Below are 21,015 nucleotides of genomic sequence, written 5' to 3' on the forward strand. Positions count from 1 at the left end.
ATTTACTGATCCATACCCTAAAGAGGGGTTGATCCCAGTGGCCTTCAGCAGTAACCTACCTCATCATACATCCTTTATTAACTTCTTTCCCTTTCTTAACTCACTTTCTGATGCTTTATGTGATCACCTCCCAAGTAAAAGTCTTACTTTCATGTCCTCATCTCAAAGTCTGCTTCGGGGAACTCCAACACAAGATCTTGTGTAGGTGCTCACACAGAAAGGCAATCCCTACAGTGAGTTCTGGTTTAACCCTGTCCCTTCCAGGGTCCAAAGTGTACACCTTCAGAAGTGGGTGGCCTGACCCAGAGTAGCAACTCAGCTTTGAGAAGGCAGAAGTTCTGCAGACTGTTGCCACTTTGACTCACGGACATGAGCTCAAGTCATTGAATCTTTTTGTTCATCAGGTTGGACTCATTTGTAAGCTTTTAGGAGATGGTGTCCAGGAAAAAGCCTGCATAGTAGGATTGATACCCCTGGCCGTGGATCCCTGAGTGTGGCTCTGTGCTCTAGGGAATGACACATTTACATTTTTATTTATGGGAGACCTGACCTAGAGTGTCCCAGCTCCACTTCAGGAGGCCAGATCCCTGGACACAATGTCTGAATATCTACTTCCTCTAGGACAGGCTACTAGGAGAGATTTGGAGACCAGATCACCTGGTGTTTGGCTTGTGTCTCTTCACTCATACATGTAAATGTAAACTGGCTGACACCCAAAATCTAATATATAATCACTATAAGTATTTTTTGTTTTCCTTTGTTCTTTTTTATCTCCTAATGTCAGTTAATTTCTTCTGATACCCATTTATCTTGAGGATGGAAAGGCAAATTAGATAATTAGAGGCATCAGCACCTTGCCCTTTGTATTAGTTAGCTGCTGCTGTGTAACAAATCACCCCCCCCCCAAATTTAATAGCTTAAAACAACAAACATTTTTTTCACAGATTTTGTGGGTCAACAGTCTAGATGTGACTTAATCCAGTCTCACAAGGCTGCAATTAAGATGATAATGGTTTAGTTGCTAAGTTGTGTCCGACTCTTTGTGACTCAGTGGACTGTAGCTTGCCAGGCTCCTCTGTCCATGGGATTTCCCAGGCAGGGATACTGGAGTGGGTTGCCATATTCTTCTCCAAGGGATCTTCCCGATCCAGGCATCAAACCTGTATCTCCTGCATTGCCAGTGTATTCTTTACTGCTGAGCCACCAGGAAGGCCCCAAGATGACAGACAGAGCTGTAATCATCTCAAGGCTCAATTAGGGAGGATCTATTTAAAAACTGATTCACATGTTATTGGCAGGATTCCGTTCCTCACAGGCTGTTGGACTGAGGCCCCATTTTCATCCTGGGTACCGGTTGGAGGTTTCTCTCAGTTACTTGCCACCTGGGCTTCTTCACAGGGCACTGACAACATGGCAACATAGCTGCTAGCTTTCAAGGAGGTGAGTGAGGAAAGGGGAAAAGAGAAACAGAGCCAGCAAAGCAGAAGTCATGGTCTTTGTCACCTTATCTCGAAAAAAAGAAAAAAAAAAAAAAAAAGAGATCCCATCACTTTGCTGTATTCATTAGGTCCAGCCCACATTAAAGCTGAAGGGATGACATAGGGACATGAACACCAGAAGGAAGGAATCATTAGGTGTCATCTTGGAAGCTGCCCCCCAATACCACTATCAGTCCTAACAGCCCATCTCTGTCATTCTGGGGTCATTTAAGAGTGACCCCAGAATGACACATTTTACTAGTTGTCTTTAATTATTAAATAATATTTCTTCTAAAATCTTCCTAAAACCTCTATTGCCCACTCCTCTGTTTTCTTAAAGATATGATACAGTATATACTTCTATACTTTTCAAATCTCCGTTGAGCATCTACGTCATAGGAAGTGTCATTCCTGGACTTCTAGTCTAAAGGAATCACTCCCTCCAAGCTCCTGTACTTATTTTCTATATTGTTTATTTGGCATATAATCATATATTGCTTTGTTACAGTTCTATTGTGATCTTAAATTACTCCTTAAATCTCGTATTGTTTAACTTCCTCATGTCAACATCTTGTCTCTCCATGAGAATTATAAACAATTTGAATGCAGCAACTGTCTAATACTTCAGGCATAAGCAAGGCTGGGGATGTTCTCTTTACATATGGTAACTTTTTTCCTCTGGTGTTGGTGATCTCTGACTCATGGCCATGCCTTCTGACGGCTGCTGAGGTTTGTAGCATTGATGGCACCTGTGCTAAGGTTCTCAGTCTATTCTGATTTGTTAGCTTTGGTGCATTTGTTTATTTTAGTAGGTCGTTTTGTTTTCCTCTTCAGTCTGTTTTTCTTTGGTGTCAATACAATAGCCATGGCTTCCCTGCCTTTTCTTAATTTAAGCCAAGGATTAACAAGAATCTTTAAAATGCTTTTTTGTTTGAGAGTCACAGTTTTCTGAATGAATGCCCAAGATCCCCTTCCATGATATCCTGGTTTTGTGACATCATCATTGGGTCTGAGAGGGGAAAGAAAAAGGAACAAACCTTTATTGGACATGGACTTCATGCCAGCATTATTCACTTACTTCTAAGCTCATGGCCGTGTCTCAGAGAATGAAGATGGATGCAAGTGTGAACTTTAGATAAATAGCGTGCTGTATTTTTAAATTCTGAATGATGGTTGTGTTAAACCAGGAATAGGAAGCCAGGTCTGGGGAAAGGAGAGTGAAAATGAATGTGGTTTAAGAAGCAAGCATGGGGCTGACTCCCGCAGCACTGTTTATATTCTGAGGCCTGGCTCAAACAGCTGCTCACAGAGGCTGCCCTCATGGCATTACTTCCCTGGGCACCGATGAGAACCTTGGTGCTCTTGATGGGAATAGTAGTCATTTAGGAGATGTTATAGGATGACTGTCTCCCCCACGTTCATATATTGAAGGCTTAAACCCCAGGACCTCAGAGTGTGACCTTATTTGGAAACAGGAGTACTTTAGACATAATTAGTTAAAATAAGATCATGCTAGAGCAGGGTGAGCCCTTAATCCAGTATAACCAGTACCCTTGTGGAAAGAATGCCTTGTGAAGAGGGATCCAAACATAGGGCAAATGCTGGGAGCCTCGGCACTAATGATGTTTGGGGACGTTTGGATAAGTCTTTGTTGTGGGGGATTTCCTGTTCAGTGTAGGATGTTTATCAGTATCTCTGGCCTCTCCCCACCAAGAGCCAGCAGTACCTCCCAGCCTGACAACCAGAACTGTCTTTAGACTTTGCTGTATATCCTCGGGGGTGGGGGGAGCAAGTCACCCCTGGTTGAGAACCACTGATCACATCTTTTCAAACAATTGTAGGGATCACTGTGGGGGCCTGCCAGGCAGATGTGGAGAGGTAGGTGAATGCTACAGGCATTAAGAGGTCAGCCTTGCTTGGAGTTTTAATGATAGAGGTTGAAAAATAGCTTCAGTGGATGCATGGTGTTATAGATCTGAATATTAGAATTAATTGAGTGCTGGTCATCACATTACCCAGGGGTTTCTATGCTGCTTACGGGTAGGGTAATTTCTGTCCTGGTTGGCCCAGGACTATTCTAGTTAAAGCCTGTTTTCCTGGCATAACCAGTTATCCTTCAACTCTGGGAGATGCCCTGGTTTAGACAACAAATTATTTGGTTGTCCTGCCCATGGGCAAATGCAGCCTACTGCTGCTTGTGGACAACACCAGTACAAATGTGGATGCCTTTGGGTAGAGCATGTACTCTGATTTCCTCAGTCCTCACTAGTCCCTATTGTCCTACCTGCATTTTCTGTATCTTTTTTTTTTTTTCAAGTTATATATGTTTTTTTTTATATAAGCAATTACTTCCATACACCCCACCTCAACTTCCCACATCCCACATGTGGACACATGCCCCATATAAAGGTGATTTCAGCAATGTGTTTCAAATGCTTTTTTTTTTTTTTTTAAATACCCCAACCTTCTCAGATCTTTTCAGTAATATTTTGCAGCAGCATAAGTACTTTTTTCAGTCATTCTACAAATAGTTCCTCAGGGCCTAAAAGGTTCCAGGGCACCATGCTGGGCCTCAGAGATACAACAAGGCAAAGAGGACAGTGTTCATCTCTATTGACCCAAAGGCCCTAAAACTGAATTGTAAATTCATCCTGCTAGGCAGGCAGACCCAATGATCAGCAGCATAAAGAAATAAAAGACATGGAAAAGGTCTGGTCCTTCCCCTTGAAGAGTTTCATGGCTTTTAGTACAAAGCAGACGAAAGCATTTGCATTCCAAGTGTCTGAGTTGGTCTAGCCACTCCACAACGGTCCAGAGTTAATAGAACAGCCAGGAATTAATACCCACACACGTTGGAAAGATGTCTTCATTGTTGATCTGGACCTCGATCCAATCCATGAGAAGGTTCATGTACTGGGGGGCCGGCAGGGCAGTCGGCTTCTTGTACTTGAGGTCATCCTGCCACCGGTATTCGTATTTGGGGCCCCTTGACATCACAGGGCAGGTCCGTTCGGTGCAGAACTCACAGATGGTACCGTAGATGAGGTTGATGCGATTGAAGAAGTCCACCACGTGCACCGCCACCCAGTCGTTCTGGTCCTCCCCGCTCGGCAGCTGCACGGCCGCCTTCAGGTCCACGCCCGAGTTGAGGGAGGCCTGAGCCCGTTTGTGGAGCTCGAACCTCTGCGTGCCAGGTTCAAATTTCCTCTTGGGCCGGAAGGTCTTGTCCTTGTTGAACACCTGCTTCAAGGCTATGGACATGGTCTGCTCCTTCTCTCCCTCCTTCGGCAGGAAGTAAAAAGGCAACTGGGACTTTTCAGTGAGAGATCGCAACCCAACAGGGTTTTCCACTGCCAGCCCTCTGGCCCCAGTCTTGTGGTCTGCGGCTCTCAAGTCTCTTTTAGATAGCCCTTTCCATCTTCCTCTTGAATAATTTCCAGGAGAACTTCATTTTTCTTCCGTGGGGTTTTACCTTCAGCCCTGGGGCCCTGTCGGCTCTCCGCGCCGGGGCAGCTGCAGGCGGCGCGAGAGGAAGAGGGTGAGCTTGGGGCAGGAGGGGCGACGCTCGCGGATCCAGCGAGGGGCTCCCGGGCCAGCGCGCGCGGTTTCAGCAAGCGCGCGGGCGAGCGAGCACCGGGCTCCAGCTGCCGCCGCCGCCGCTCCAGAGCAGCCCCCCACCGGCAACCCATTTTCTGTATCTTATCTCTTCTAAGATGTATAATCTTTTTTCACTTTTTAACATCCCTGAATCCATCTTAAAATTGATGACTACTTAAATTTGTCATTGGCCACGAGGCAGCTCTCATGTCATTGTCAGTACACATTCCAACTTGGTTATAGTTCTGATTATTTTCACTTCAGTTGATATATATATATAATCACTTGCTATTTGAAAATTCACTGTGATTTGACATGGAACGACAAATGAATTGTGTAAATGGAGAGGGCATAAACTTGATATTATAAAGCAAATATTTGTTGTTGGAGTAATGATCTTGATTCATAGTTTCTTGCAAAGCAATGAACAGGATATCAAAAAGGAAGAGAATTCCTGAGGCATTTTCAGGTAGGAAGCATTGGGTCATTTTTAACTTATAGTGGTTTTTCTTGTTCACGAAGACATGGGATAATGGTATCTCTGTAATGGATAAACCTTGGATTCATTGAAATACAGGGTTTCCACTACAATATTGTAAAGTAATTAGCCTCCAACTAATAAAAATAAATGGAAAAAAAAAAAAAGAGAGAAATACAGGGTTTCAATTCCTGACTGGTCCCTGAGGGTATTTGAGTTGGAGGACCCCCATTCTTTGTCACACTTCTGTGTACATAGAAATGATGTGGGGAATTAACTGTACACATCCAGTCTCCACCCATGAAGAACCTGATTTGTAGGTTAAGGTAGACCTTGGCCTCTGTGTGTTTAATAAGGATCTCTGAGATTCTAATGCACACTACTAGACACCCTGGTAATATCACCCCTTTTTCTTTATTCTGCTCTGGAGGAATCTGAGTCCCAGAGAGGGGAAGGAAGGGCCCTGCTCACACACAGCATGTTGAGTGAGTTGGACTAGAGTCTAGTCTGAGGACCACTAGTGTAGTGCTCTGCCCTTGAGGCCTCACTCAACATGCTTTAATGGAGCTGTGGGAGGACTGCTGAGCTGTGTGACCAGCTCAAGGGAGCTTTGGTTTTAGAGTCTGACTTGGAGTGAGGCAGCTTGGGCTTACTTGCCTGACCTCTGAGTCCTCTGTACGGTATATATGCAGATCCTTGGAACCTGGGTGTGTACCTGTGCTTTTGTTTGTTTTCCCAGTGATTCTGTTTGTTTTGTATGTTATGAAAAACCTATGATGTTAAAGAAGGTCATAATATTTTTGAGCCAAGGGAGTAGAATTCTCTAGGAGAATAGCAAGGGAGAAGTGGGAAGCAGAAGATAAAATCTCCGGGTGAGGGCAGCAGGGGAAGAAGACAGGGTTGGAACAGGGATGATTGCCCCTTACATCCCCAGTGCTTTCTTGTCTACCAAGAGCTCTTCCCAACTTGCGTTTGCGCATCCAGGTTTGAAGTGGGGGCCAGGGGGTTGCCCAATGTTAGTATTGTCATCCCCCCTCCCATCTCCTTTATAAGGGGAGACTGGTCAGACTTCCCTGCAGCTACTGGACAGGAGCTTCTTCCTGGCCCCTGGGCTGCGATGGTCACTCAGGAGGCCCTGGGATGGTGCCCAGACATGGCCTGTTAGAAGTATGTCCTCTAGGCTCCCTGGAAGTTCCCCTCAAACCCCTCCCTGGGGGAGGGGGCGCACTTTCTCTCAGATTGTGCAGAAGGAGAGGGCTGCACTCATGTGCAGGTTTCTTAGCAATAGCTTCCCCCCAAGGACAGCCTTCTTGCTGTTTAAAGAACCTCAACCTGGGAAGACAGAATACAGACTGTGGTGGGTATGTGCAGGACACATACTTATTTAGTAATTCGGGGCCTGAGGAAAGACAGCCTTGAGTTTCCCCCTGACTTTTTCTGTATCTTGTGCCTTTACTGTTCTTTCCTCATTTTGTCCTTAGAAGTAGTATTTTCCAAGGTACCTGAAAAGAAATAGGTGAATGAGCCTATGTTGTAAACATTTCTCGGGCTCTCTTTGTCCCTTTCTTATGGAAAGGAGACAAGATCAGGATTTGGGCCTGTGTTCAGGGCAGGTCGGTAGGTCTTTCTCTCCTCCTACTTACCTGTCATCAGGGGAGACACAAAGAGATAGAACCCATTGATCCTGTAGGCTCAGAGCTTAACTGATTGTCAGGGAGACAAGAGTAAGACAACTGGGATGGGAGGAGGACACACCAAGTCTGTGGCCGCTGGTGGAAGGAGCATGCAGTGCAGCAGCCCTTCGGGCCTTGAGTCCAGGCGTGGTTAGCTGGATATGCCTTGGCCAGAAGTCCCCCTCCCAGGGGGAGATGTTTAGGCTCTGCTGTGAACTGTAGGTGTGAGGTCCAGCAGCAGAGAATAGGTGGAGGCACTTTAAGTGACGATAAAATGACCAGACAGGTTACCCAGGCTTCTATCCTTAGAAGGTGATAGGAATAAAGTCTGGAGGTCTGACTTGAAAGCCGGGTCAAGACGGATCAAAAAGTTATTTTTGTCAAAGGCTTTGGGCCCATTCTTACCTATAGACAACCCCTGGTGATCCCAAGTCACGAATCCACCCGGAGGCCTATCCTGACCTGAGTTCCTTGCTTTGAAGTGGGCTGTCCTCTGCAGAGTGAGGAAATAATTTGCTGCCTGCTTCAGTGAACCATCAGGAGAGCCAGCAGACCTAATGACATGTGAGAATATTAACCTCCTACCACGAAGAGCTGTGAATCTTGAGCGGCAGTCTATAATTCACCCTGGACTCCTGAGCCAGACCTCTCTGGCTTTCTCTCTCACTCACTTTCTCACTTACACCCAGAGAGAGGAGGAGAGACCTGCTCATAAAACTTTATATTCTCCAATAGTGTGAGCCTTGCTGAGCTGTTTAGTAATGAGTGGCTTTCCTTTTGCAGTCATGGCAAAAAGGAAACACTCAGAGGCGGGAAGGAGGAGGTGCTTTTTTTTTCCTCTGAGTTGTGTTTTATTTTATTTTTTTTCTTCCAGTTTTGTTGACTTAGTGGACACACAGCACTATATAAGTTTATGGTGTACAGTGTAATGACTGGACTTACCTACATCATGAAGTGATTATCACAATAAGTTCAGTGAACATCCATCATCTCATACAGATACAAAATTACAAAGAAGAAATTGTTTTTCCTTGTAATGAGAGCTTTCTTAACAACTTTCACTTGTAACAAGCAGCAGTGTTAATTCTCTTTGTCATGTTGTACATTACACCCCCAGTACTTAATTGTCTTGTAACTGGAAGTTTGTACCTTTTCACCACCTTCATCCAATTCTCTCTCCCCCACACTTTAGTAACCAGAAATCTGATTATTTTTCTATGAGTTTGTTAGCTTGCTTGCTTTTGAAGTATAATTGACCTACAATATTGTGTTAGTTCCTGAAATGCAACATAGTGATTCTGTACATTACAAAATGATCATCACAATAAGTCTAGTTACCATCTGCCACCATACAAAAGGGGGAATTGTTTTTTATTTTACATTTTGCATTGGATTGTTCTAATATGGGGAAAATGCACAATATCGTGGAAGTGACTGTTAGAATGCTTGGATAACCAAACTTCTTTGTAAGTCTGTACTTTGTCTTAAAAATCAAAGAAAAATAGATGTTAGAACGCTAAATTTAGGACAATTGGAGTATCGGAAGGGAACTTAGAGATCTTTTAAGGTCACCGGGGGCAGAAGGAGCACTTATACCTCACTGTGTTGTGGCTGTGTGTTTTTGCCCTTGTTTCATGAGATCTTGGGCCCCTTGAGAACATGAGGATATCTTAGCCAGGTTTGGACTCCCAGGCCTATCAGAGTGTTTGTTTTCTCAAGGCCTCAAATAATTTTAGTCAAAAAATGGAGCAAATCATCTGCTCCAGTCCTTCATTTTATATATGGAAAAAGCCAAAGTAATTTATTCACAGGCATAGCTAGAGGCTACTTGGGCTAAAGCCCATCATTCTGGTTCTATGGCTGCTGCTCTTGGTGGTGAAACACCACTGTGGTACTTTCACAAGCAGCGTGTTGTTCTGATGAAGATGACCTAGAAAGCTCAGTGAAGCCCAGCACAGATGTATGGCCAGAAGACCAAAGTCTGGAAATAAATATAGAAATTAGAAATTCACTTGGAGCAGGGCATGTCCAAGGATGTACAGTCCTGGCTGCATCGCAGCAACACCTAGCATAGTAGGAGTCCTTGGACATGGAGAGTGCTCCTCACTTTGCTGGGAAAGCCAGCCCCACCAGGATCTACTGTGGATGGGAGCAGACCTGTTTCATTCACCCTAGGTAGGGGATGCTCCATTCAATTTTGCTGATGGAGGAATGAATGGATGGATGAATGAATGATCCATTCTGTGCATATCAGGATACTTTTCTGTTCAGGCAAGCCATTTAATTTCTGTATCTCAGGGTCTCTGCACAATACTGGGTACAGACAGCCTTTTTGATGACATAAGGTTGTAACAAAATCACCTTTTTTCCTTCTGCTGACTTGACAAGCACAGTGAATGGAAAAACCAATGGTTAGTGTCCACTCTGGATGTTTGTAATTCTCAGCCTTTCTGGTCCCACCAAATTGCTATTGTTCTTCTTTTTAAAATTAATTTTATTAAAACAAGTCACATGCAAACTGTTCCTGTCCAGAGCATCTCAAGGTCCATTCATTATGGCTTCTTATCTTGGCAGGCGATCGACACGGGAAGGCAGCTCAGCCATTATGCACATACAAAGCCTATCACTTCCCTACCAATGGCCAATTCATCAAACATTTATCTTTTGCCCTCTGAGCACTGTGTCACTTTGCCTGTCACTCCCTAGTCTAGGATGCAATGAAAGATGAAAAAACAGGGGCGGAGGGGTGGTATTTTTTTCTCCCCCGACTTTCCCCTCTCAGATAGTCCTTGTTAATCAAACTTCATACCTGAGACTTGAAACTCTCCCTGCACCCCTGCCTTTCAACCCCATTTTGGGGCCACAGGAAGGTTGACCTGCCACATTGATGCTGAACTTTTTAATGAATAGTAGTATAATTAAAGATATGATAAAACTTTGGTTTTGTTTGGGTGTTTTTCTCCTGCAACACACTTCAGAGCAAAGAATGTTACAAAGGGAAGAGATGTCTGAAATAATTGAATCCAGCCCCCATAGTTTACAAAAAAGTAAGGGGCAAGGATGTGACAAGAATCAGGGTCTCTGATCGTTCTTCAGACAAAGATTCCCCCAAGATCCTCTCCCTGTTTTGATTCTGAATAAGTGTTAGTATTAGTATCTCTTGTAAAGCTTTGGCCACTTGCTTCCTTTTTTTCAGTAACTAACCTCTATTGAAAATATGCACATTATTGTTTTCAAAACAGTCTTTCAAATGTCAGCAACCCTTATATTTATCTAGGCTTGTTTAACTATACCTTATCCCTTGTCTTCCCCATTCCAATATATGCAAACTCTACAAGTCATGGATTTTCTTGCCCCTGTGATGGATTAGAAAGTTAAACCTGAGTGGTATTATTTTTCCAAAGTCTTACAGCACATCTAGGACTTGAAAATAGAGCTCCTGTCCCCTAATTTAGTGCTCTTACTTTCTCTACTCACGATGTTTGTGTTTGGTTCACTGAGTTGACAAGATCAGAACACCACATGCCTTGGAAAATCACCAGTAGGACATTCTACCCCCAAGAGCAGCAATCAGATAACCAGAGAGGCAGACAAGTATGAAAGAACTTTCATTTAGTCTCAGGAAAATCCCTTGTTCATTTCTGTGCATCTGTAAGCATCTGCTCTCTCCACTTTGTTCCTAGCACTGTCACTTCTGTTAGGTGTTGGTCCTCAGGGCCCAGAATGTGCCATTGTATGAAATGGAGTGCAAACCTGACAGTTCTTTGAAAGCTTTTGCAAAGCACAGAGCAAGAGTTGTTAGAAGATGGAAAAAGGCTCCAGTAGCAAGCCACTTTCAGAGGTCACCATATTTCCCAGGGCTTTCTTTCCTGAAGGAGATATAAAGCTATCTTGTAGTCTGGGACAGAAAACATGTTTTCACCTTTTTCAGCCAACTGAGACCTCACAGAATCAGCAGTTGGCACATTTTTGCTGGTTTTCCTGGCCCGATTCCATTCCAGGAGGCCCTGCCCATGGGGAGCTGGTCTTTGGGCAAGTATTTGATGAGGGCCCCTCTGGGTCCCTAGGGCCGGGAGGCCCAGCCATGTAAATGTCTACTTTTCTGGTTGGTTTGCAATGAGTAGACACCATCTGTTGAATTAAAAATTCCCTTTGTGGAGGGTGGTGAAAGGCTTGTGTGGAAGAGACACTGTTATCTTTCAAGCAAACAGTTCATGAGGTTGAAGAGCTGTGTTCTTGGCCTAACATATGTTTGCCCAATGGCTGTGGGAGCCTCCCCCACCGGGCGCTGGATTCCGCCCCATGGCGACGTGCACACATACCGCGGCTGCAGCACACCATGTCCGCGCCCTTACATCTCCCCAGTAAAGAAAACCTCCATTTATAGAACCCGCCAAACAAACTCACTCTTTAGACTCTTAAAAACAAACAAGAACCTGAGGCCGCAGGCTCCGTGCGTGCATGTGTGGTTTTGTAAAATCTCAAGCCGTGAATCAAAATAATTTTGGAGACATAGTCAAAACCCAGAACCAAGCCCTGTCTCCAGGGTGGGAGAAATGTAGAAAAGATGGGCTGAGAAGAGAAGAGGACAGCCAGATGGACAGAGTGATGGGAACAAGACATTGGGGGCATCTTGCCTGTTCATAGGGAGGGTACATGCTCTTCACTTCTGGATTCACTTGCTTTAATGACTTCAGCAGAAACATAGTTGGGTGGACCAAGAAAGGTGACCACTAATGCCTGAATTACTTTTCTCTCAACATCTAGAGCCCATCTTGCCCACACTGCTTAATATATGCTATCCCGTATGACTTCCCCTTTCAAGTTCAGCTTCTTTTCTCTCTTCCCATAGATGATAAACACACTGGTGCCATGACTTGTGCATCTTTCATATCCCCAGATGAAGGTGCTCATTGAGAACCTGACATACTGGAAGTGGATGTCACAGACATGCCTTCTGGTGCTAAATAAGCTTTATGGAATGTCAATTATTGTCTGCCAGAATTGAGTTATCTCTTCTTCTTATGTTCTTTCACCACCAAATTTGGCATAGAGTGCAAGTAATATGCTCAGAAGATGAGAATTCAGTTGGGTTGAGACTTAGCTCAAAACCTGTCTTTGAAGTCTTCTCAAACCTAGCTCTCTCCTTCCTAAGAGTAGGACTCGTCATCCAATTTAACCCACTATGCTGCCTCATATGGTAGCTGCTTCCCTGTTTGTATCTACTACTTAACAGTCGGGGACCATGCCTCAGCTATCTTTATGGTCTGAGAGTTTAGCAGAGCGCTAGGCACCAAGTGGGCACTCAAAACATTCTTAAAATGAATGAATGGATGAACTATAAGCTATATGCAGAGGGGACCATTATCTGGTAAATTTCAACCCAGCTCTACCTAAAACATTCTTAACCTCATGAGAGTCACATTAAAAAAAAAAGACTATAAAAACTAGTTTTTCAGGGAATTGTTCTTGGAGAGCTAGGAAGTGATTATAGATAGAAAGGAAAAAGAATTTGAAGACCATCTAGGTTGATCATTATACTTGAGGACATACAATGAATGAATTGGATAGATAAAGGGCGTGGCAGTGGTGAACTTCTATTTCTAGACCTCCACTAGAAATTGTTTAGAGGTAGTTTATCATGGTATAGTTGAGGGAATACTGCACTGTATGTCCAAAAGTTCTACACATATCTTGGTTACTATTTATGGTTTCAGTTAAGCTGCTTTACCATTCTGAGCACTAGTTACTTTCTGGAAAGTGGAGGATGAAACACCCTAAAATTCCCCTAGGACTCAAAGTCTGTGAGTCTATAAAGAAGACTATGATGGGTGTACTGCATGCAGACGATGCTATGGTTCTGACATCTAGTTTATTGCCTGTGAGAGGCTGTAAGTTTGTTGACATGTGCCTTTTTAATTATGAGGATGTCCCCACAGTTAGGGAAGCATTAAAGAGACTTTTCACAATCCCACCCAGAAGAGCAGAGTAAGGCACAGAGTTGAACATGATGGGGAATGACAGCTAGAATTCTGCTGCCCTCTTTCCACCAGGCTGGGTCATATGAGACCCTTCTGGCAAGGAAGAAGCAACTCTTGGCAGTCCTTGAAAACTGTGGTTATAGCAGAAGGAGTCTAGTCAGAGAAGCACAGAATCTGAGTAGAATTTTGGAGGTCACTGAGTCTCATATTCTCTCTGCCGAAATTCCCTGTAAACATCCTTTATGATTCCCAGTCTCTGATCAGATGCATATAGTGACTCGTAAGGCAGCTCAATCCTTTGGCAAACAGCTCTCTATTTTTTAAAAGTTTAAAAAAGAAAAAAAAAGATTCAAGACTTGTCCCAAGTTATATCATTTTCTCAAATCCACAAATTTGTTTTTTATTCTGCCTTCTGGCATGTCATAGACTCAGTACTTCGAAACAACTAAGCCTTCTCTACTTCTGGTTAGATAATCTTGACTGTCTCAATCACTGTTCCTTATGCCCTTCCAAACCGCTTGATGGTTCCGGTTGTGAAGTTTCTGAATGCTGATGCTTCTTAGAGTCTGGCACCAAGAATTGAAACATAGCTCCCAGTAGTTACTTTGGGGCCAGGAGTGTGGACTAGGATCAAATTAGCTTCTGTGGTGGCAGTCCCACTTTGGAGATTCATACTTACTAAGCCTTCTTCATACACACTCCTCTTTATCCAAGGCTCCTCCAACTTCTGTTTGGGGAATTGTCTTGTTTTATTTAAAGGTAATAGAAATTCTGTAGACAGAGGAGCCTGGAGGGCGACAGTAAAGAGCAAAGGGCATGTATGCGTGCTAAGTCACGTCAGTTGTGTCCAACTCTGTGCGACCCTGTGAACTGTAGCTCACCAGGCTCCTCTGTCCATGGGATGCTCCAGGCAAGAATACTGGAGTGGGTTGCATGCCCTCCTTCAGGGAATCTTCCTGACCCAGGGATCGAACCTGCATCTCTTACATCTCCTGCATTGGAAGACTAGCACCAATTTAACCACTAGCGCCACCTGGGAAACCCCAAAGAGCAGAGTTGGAGACAACTCAGAAATTAAACAACAGCAGCACCAGCGATTTACTGGAGCATGTCCTGACTATAAACTAATCATGATAGAAAATGTAATAACTAGGGAAAGTATAAAAGGGAAAGGGTTAGTGGTGTATATCTGGGATTTATCCAACCATCCACCCATAGCTAGATATGTGGATATATATGTGTGCATCAAAGTGTATTTGTGTGTAAAGAATTGTCATAATGTTACAAGGCACAATTTGGTATAATAACAGGAGTTTATAAACTAGAAACGGCTAACAGAATAATGACTCTTAACCATCAACATGGAAGACGTGGTACGGATGAAAATTTGTATAGGAAATGGAAGGGAGCACATGGATGACTTAATTTCCACTCATGAGATCTTTGTGTGTGTATTACATGCATTATAACTTAATTTAGGTTCTTAAATTGATAATTTTACTGGCTCAATAGATATCTGCCTATAATATCATTTTAAATTATGATATCATTTGCTGCATGCTATTTATCACATATATATATGGAGATTTATGTAATAATTCCATTACCATTGGGCATTTAGGTTTGTTTACAATGTTATTATAAATAGTGCTGTAATGAACATATTTAAACCATATACACTTCTTTGATATTTGCTGAATGAATTCTTGGAATTTCTGGATGAAAAGGTGACAGTTTTTAAGGCTTTAGTATAAACTGACATCCAGAAAGGTTAAAATAATTTCATTCTCCCATTAGTGCTGTGTTAGTCTGTTACTTTGAACTTTTGACAAGACTATGTTAAGAGTTAAGGAAACAGTGAATTTGCTAGTTAGGTGAAAATATCTTTCTTAATTTGAAAATTTTGGATCCCCAATGAAGCTGAAATTTTATCCCACACTTTCATTATTGACCATTTGCATTCCTTGTATATTTTCTATCCCCATCTTTTGATCATTTTCCTCTTAGGGCTTTCAGCTTTTCCTTAATGATTTTCAAACACTCTATTAAGAATGTTAAGCCCTAGACTGACTATCAGAGAGATTGTAAATGTTTTCCCCAGTTTTCATTTGCCTTTTAATTTTTTATTTAAATGTGTATTTTGGGGTAGTTGAACTTTATATTTAGATCTTTATGATAGACATTGAAAAATGTCATCCTGTGGGCTGAAACAGTGAGCTGATTCCAGCAGGATCATTTTGAATCCTACTGCATCCTTTTAAATATCTTTCTAGGGTGATGGGAGCTTGGTGACTCAGGCAGTGAAGAGTCCACCTGCAAAGCGGGAGACCGGTGTTCAATCCCTGGGTCAGGAAGATCTCCTGGAGAAGGGAATGGCAAACCACCCCAGCATGCTTGCTTAGGAAATCCCATGGACAGAGGGTCCTGGCAGGAGGGATCGTGGAGAGCTGGGCACACCTAACAACGAACACTTTGAGGGTGATGACCTCCACAGATATGATAAGCATGTCCGTAACCAAGGCATTGGCAAAATACCAGGACCAAAGTTTCCAGAACCTTCTCCCAGAGCAAGCTGAGCCATTAATTAGTATTCTTCAGGTACATTTTTGAACCAATTAAGATTCTACCTACAGTGGTCATATTCTAGTCCATTTTTGCTTTTCTGCCACAAGGATATCATTAGAATTACCAGAATTCTTTTCAAAGACATTTTGAAAAGGAGATAAGATATACATCCTTATTCTTAGTCACCCATCCACATTCATTGCTTGTCTCACAGAACTTGTCCTTAATGCACAGAAACTGCATGTTTGTGAAGTGAAGCTATATTAATTTGATATCTTACCTCATTATATGAGGGACTGAGCTAGCCTATTAGAATTAATAAAATGAAAAACACTGATAGACTATAATAATTTTATAAGTCTTGACATTGAAGTTTGAAAGCAGAATAGAGACCATAGGGTGCCACCTTTTTACAGTTAGGTCACAGTTTAGCGCTGAGCTTCCTAACAACAAAAGTGAAAAGGGTAGCATGATCACACACATGACATATTGCCTCACAGTATAGGACAAGCAGATACTGACTCCTCAGAGCTATAGTCTGAGGCAAGTAAGTTTATGAATTTATTAATCCAAATTTCAAGAAATTTTACATCTCTTTTCAAATAATTGGAAACACAGGCACCCATTTCTAGGCTTCTAGATCCTTTCTCATTCGCCATAATTCTTGAGGGATCATATTTAACAGCTTTTTAGTGTTATTAAGTATGATACCTGATGGCTTTAGACTTGATCCCCCTTAGAGGTAACAAACTCATAGCTAACTACCTTAGATTTTTGACTGGTCTTGGATTCAGATCTCTTTTGCTATTGTTGAATTTTATCCTCTGAAGCTCAGGGACACTCCATCCTAACAGGGGCTCAGTAGGGCTTTGGAAGTGACTTTGGCAAATTTCGTGTGATATACTGTAAGACGGTGTCAGTATACACAATCTTACATAGCCTACAACCTTTTCCACATTCTATTTTTAAAAACACTTTCACCCTTTACTTATATAGTTACAATATAGAGGCTTGATTTCTATTATTATTTGCACATATATCCTCAGTTATGTGACCTGAATGACAGAAAAAATATGTAGAAAATATATAGTTATAACTGTATATATCATACTATATATAGTAATATACTATAATATATACCATCTATAGTAATATACTATAGATTATATATTCTCTCTAGTTATATCCACTTAAATAGGATATAAAAAGAATTTTACAGCAGAAATAAAGGATTCCACTCATGGCCTAGATGACTGGGCCCTTTTCTGGGACATGAGCAGGCCTATCACAGGTTTCCCATTCTCATGTTTCTTCCTTCATCCCCCACATGTAACTATGTGCTGTCTGTCCTGTCCTTGTAGCTTTGGTTGTGACCACTGTTCTTGTCAATGTGCAGGTGTTTCCCAGGGATCTGCTGTGTGCTAGACACTGCACTTGGCATAGTGGGAGGCAGTAAAGAGCACAAGTTGCTATTTCTGCTTTCAAGGGTGATGTTTAAATTATTGAACAGTTGCACTGACCAATCAGAATGATCTTGGCTGAAGCAGGGTCCTTAAAAGCCCTGTGCAGTGAGGGTGAGAAGGTCATTAACCACTTAGTTGCTGAATTGTGGAAAGGTCTGGGAGCTCTACGGGAACGGCCAGGGTAACAGGGTGGGGCACCCTGGATATTCAGAGCTGCAATTTTATACCAACTGATAAGAAAATATTGAAGTAGTTTAATAACCATCCCGGTTGTACAGGTGCAGACTTACTGAATACCACTTCTGCCTACTCTCAGACAGTTGGCCATGGGGTAAAGAGAGGGAGGCCCTCTGGCCTATGAAAAAATATGAATTGAGGGACTGCCTCCCTAGCCCCTGACTGGTCACCGTCAGCTTACTCTTTGTCCTGCCCTTGGAATTCTATTGACAGCTTTTTTTCTCAGCAGTTCACTGGCTCCTGGCTGAGCAGGAGTCAGTTGGCAAAGACGCACTGAGCCCTTAGCATGTGTTGAAACTTTCCAGGTTGTTAGGGACGTTGCAATGAGATCCTTTTGGCTGGGAGCTGGGTAGACAGTAGTCACACGGAAAGACCATTGAAGAGCAGACAGTGACTGACCTGGGAAACTCTCTAGGTCTAGCCAGTGTGGCGGACATCAGACATATGGGTCAGGTCCTCTAGGTCCAAGGTCTCCCCATTTTCTCAATAAACAGTATGTATGTGGATGTTTAGGTAAGTATCATAGAGGGAGAGGTAAAGATCTTAGTGGAAATCTTATTTTCTTAATTGGTTTGAGAACATCCCACCCTCTGGTTCTGGATTTGAGGTGACTCTGGTTCCACAGAGACACTTACCTTTCTCAGGTTCCGTGGTTACCTGTCTTCCCGTTCCCTGTCTGCCTCATGTCAGGCAGAAGTATCATGCCCGCTATGGGCTGGGAGTTGAGGACAAGGGGGATCTAATTCTTACCACAGCCTGCACCCCAAGAATGAGCGGGGCAGCTCTTGAACTGGGAACTCTGGATGTGTCCTTTGGTGGGTTTCCTGGCTGGGTTTTGGCTGGGGGGCGGGGAGTTGCATTTGAATAGGATATAAAAAGAATTTTATGGCAGAAAGAAAGAATTCCTCTCATGGGTTAGACAACTGGGCCCTTTTCTGGGACATGAGCAGTCCTATCACAGGTTTCCCATTCTCATGTTTCTTCCTTCATCCCCCACATGTAACTATGTGCTGTCTGTCCTGTCCTTGTAGCTTTGGCAGTGACCACTGTTGGAAGTCAGTGTGCAGGCATTTCCCAGGGACCTGCTGTGAGGGCTTCTGCCCCAGACCTCCCAGGCCCGCTCTGGTCCAGAGGTCTTCTCCTTCCCCATTCTGATGAGCAGCTAACTTTTGGGAAAGGATGGAGACCACTGAGCGTGTGCCCACCCAGGCGCAGAAGAGGTTGCGGGTCTGGGAGCAGCACCTCCGTGGGCCCAGCTGCCCTGCCTGAGGTTCCTCCGTCCTGGAGGCTCACAACCACTGGCCTGGCTTGCAGAGGGTGAGGAGCCTGTTTAGTGCCACTGTTTTTATAAGCTAATGAAGGCAGAGTGGGAGCCACGGGCAGTGATGCTGGGATATTAACTCTGACAGGAAGCTTGATCATAATTATCTTAACGAGGATAGGGTTAATTACAGTGGAAACTTAAAAGTTCTCTCTGTTTGAATCTGCTGGAGCTGAATGCGTTCTGATGTTTTGTCATTTTGATGTGACTTTGGAAACGGCGCAGGGACTCTCCCGGCGGCCACAGTGGCTCCTGGGGGAGCCCAGCCAGAGCCCAGCGAACCAGGGGACCAAGATGGTACCTGTGGGTGACATCGTGGGCAGCCTTCCTGCTGGTGCAGTGAAGGCAGGCAGCCTGCAGTGTGCTTCAGAGGTGCTTATTAGGTGTCCGGAGCAAACCACCTGCCACAGACCAGACCACACATTGGGTCTCCCTGACTGCCCTTGACATCTCTCCACTGGGCTGGGAAGACCTTTGTCCAGCTGGCCTGGCCTTGCTCTCCCCGTCCAGCCCCTGACCATGGCACCCAGGTCTGCTCAGCCTTCCTGGCCCACCCCTCAGGCATTTGTAGCTACAGCCAACCACGCTGGTGAGTGACTCTGGAGTGACAGTCATCTCCTCTACCAGGGCTCCTGGGTCTGGGGTGTATTTTGCTGTCCATATACAAGGTTATAACAGAGATCTTTTGATCCTGTCATCTTTTCCTTGTACCATAGCTGTCCCTTGAACAGCATAGATCTGTGTGGACCCTTAGAGCCTTTTTTGCCTTGTCATTTTATTTGATAGCATGCATCTCTTTGCAGGCATCTTGTATAGAGGGGTATGAGATAAAAGATTGACCCACCGTAATTTCTTCCCCCTTCTTCCAGGAAAATGTCAACAACAACACAAAAGTAAAAAATTTTTAAAGTGAAAATTAAAGGCAACTTCTAAGCATCTGTTTATTGCCTTCCACATGCCAGCCAAGCTCCAGAAATCCTGTCCTCTCCAGTTTTACCCCTCATTACACTCTTTGCCTCCTGTCCCCAATCCCTCAGCTCTGAATTTAGCTGATTAAATCACCAAGTGCACATCACACTGTTGACATGAAGATAGGGATTTATTAATATGCACCCCCTGGCCCCCCGCCACGTAACAAGGTTCCCTTTTAAATGAGCAGCTAATCACATAGCATGGCAAAATAGGATCTCGATCCAGGCAAGTGACGGAGGATTTGGGCCTGAGCTTCTGAACTGCTCTCTGAAGTCTTCCTCCTGTTTGGAGTTCTGCCCCAGAGCCCACCGCCCAGAGGGAAAGGCATCTCTGCGGCACTCCTTCTAGTGTTTCAGGCTTTGTCCTCACTAGACATTTTGTTTTATGCCTCCCCTGAATCACTCTTGGAAAGGAGCTTTCTTCGGCTTGCCAGTTGCCAACCATTTGCTGATTCTCCTGATAAGAGCATTATATTTGCATAACTCCGGGATGGTGTGTATTTGGATGTGCCTTTGACCAGAGCCCAGCTGATGTTTGAGCACAAGGACTTATTACCCATCTGTTAGGTGCCCTGATGTGGAGGTGGCCTCAACTCCCCTAGAGATAAACAGGGGCTGGTTCTGAAAAGCACTTTGGCATCAGCACTTATTAACCCCCAAGGAGGAAGGGACTTCAGGAAAGGTTGGCATTTCCATGAGAAGCCACCCTCACTACACACCTTTGCACATCTATTTCTCTGCACATCCCCTGCATCGGGATCCCTGACCATAGGTCAGGGCTTCCAGAAAAGTCAGTGAATGAAAGGAGGAAGGAAAAGAATGAAACCAGTATTTGCTAGTAAGTTGTTACTCCTTTCTCACTTAATCTCCATAAGATTCAACGAGCTAGAGGCAACATAGATGAAGGGAGCTCATGGGGCTTATTGAGATGCCCAAATTCAGGCTGCAAGTAAATGACGGGACAGAGGTAAAATACCAGGGCTTCCTGACTGCATGTGTATAAATTGTGTGTTGCCTGCCTGAAACATGAGGAAGAAGAGAGGAGGAGGAAATGAAACTTGATGACTCTGTTGACCCTTGACCCGAGATGTATGCAGTACACCCCCACCCCCCGACCCCGCTGTGGAGTATATAGTGTCAGTTACAGGGATTCGGTGTGGTCTGGGTGCTAGGCCCTGGCGAGGGCCACCTGGAGGTTTGGGGCAGGAATTGGGCTGCTGGTGGAGCTCTGGGCCCAGTGAAGTCTGGGGG

At 44.0% G+C, this 21,015-nt stretch overlaps 2 protein-coding genes across 4 annotated transcripts in view; one reads left to right on the forward strand and one right to left on the reverse strand.

The window, feature by feature from the left end:
• The window catches only part of LRMDA (leucine rich melanocyte differentiation associated), a 1,125,542-nt gene that overhangs the window by 604,671 nt on the left and 499,856 nt on the right, over positions 1-21,015 (forward strand). The gene's annotated exons all lie outside the window — the stretch shown is intronic.
• On the reverse strand, positions 4,296-4,752 carry LOC122709135 (MOB kinase activator 3B-like). Its single transcript, XM_043926274.1, has one exon. The coding sequence runs from the start codon at positions 4,737-4,739 to the stop codon at positions 4,296-4,298; it is 444 nt and encodes a 147-aa protein (XP_043782209.1). The 5' UTR covers positions 4,740-4,752.

The sequence above is a fragment of the Cervus elaphus genome, chromosome 15, assembly GCF_910594005.1.
Source record: "Cervus elaphus chromosome 15, mCerEla1.1, whole genome shotgun sequence".
In the NCBI taxonomy this organism is placed as follows: Eukaryota; Metazoa; Chordata; class Mammalia; order Artiodactyla; family Cervidae; genus Cervus; species Cervus elaphus.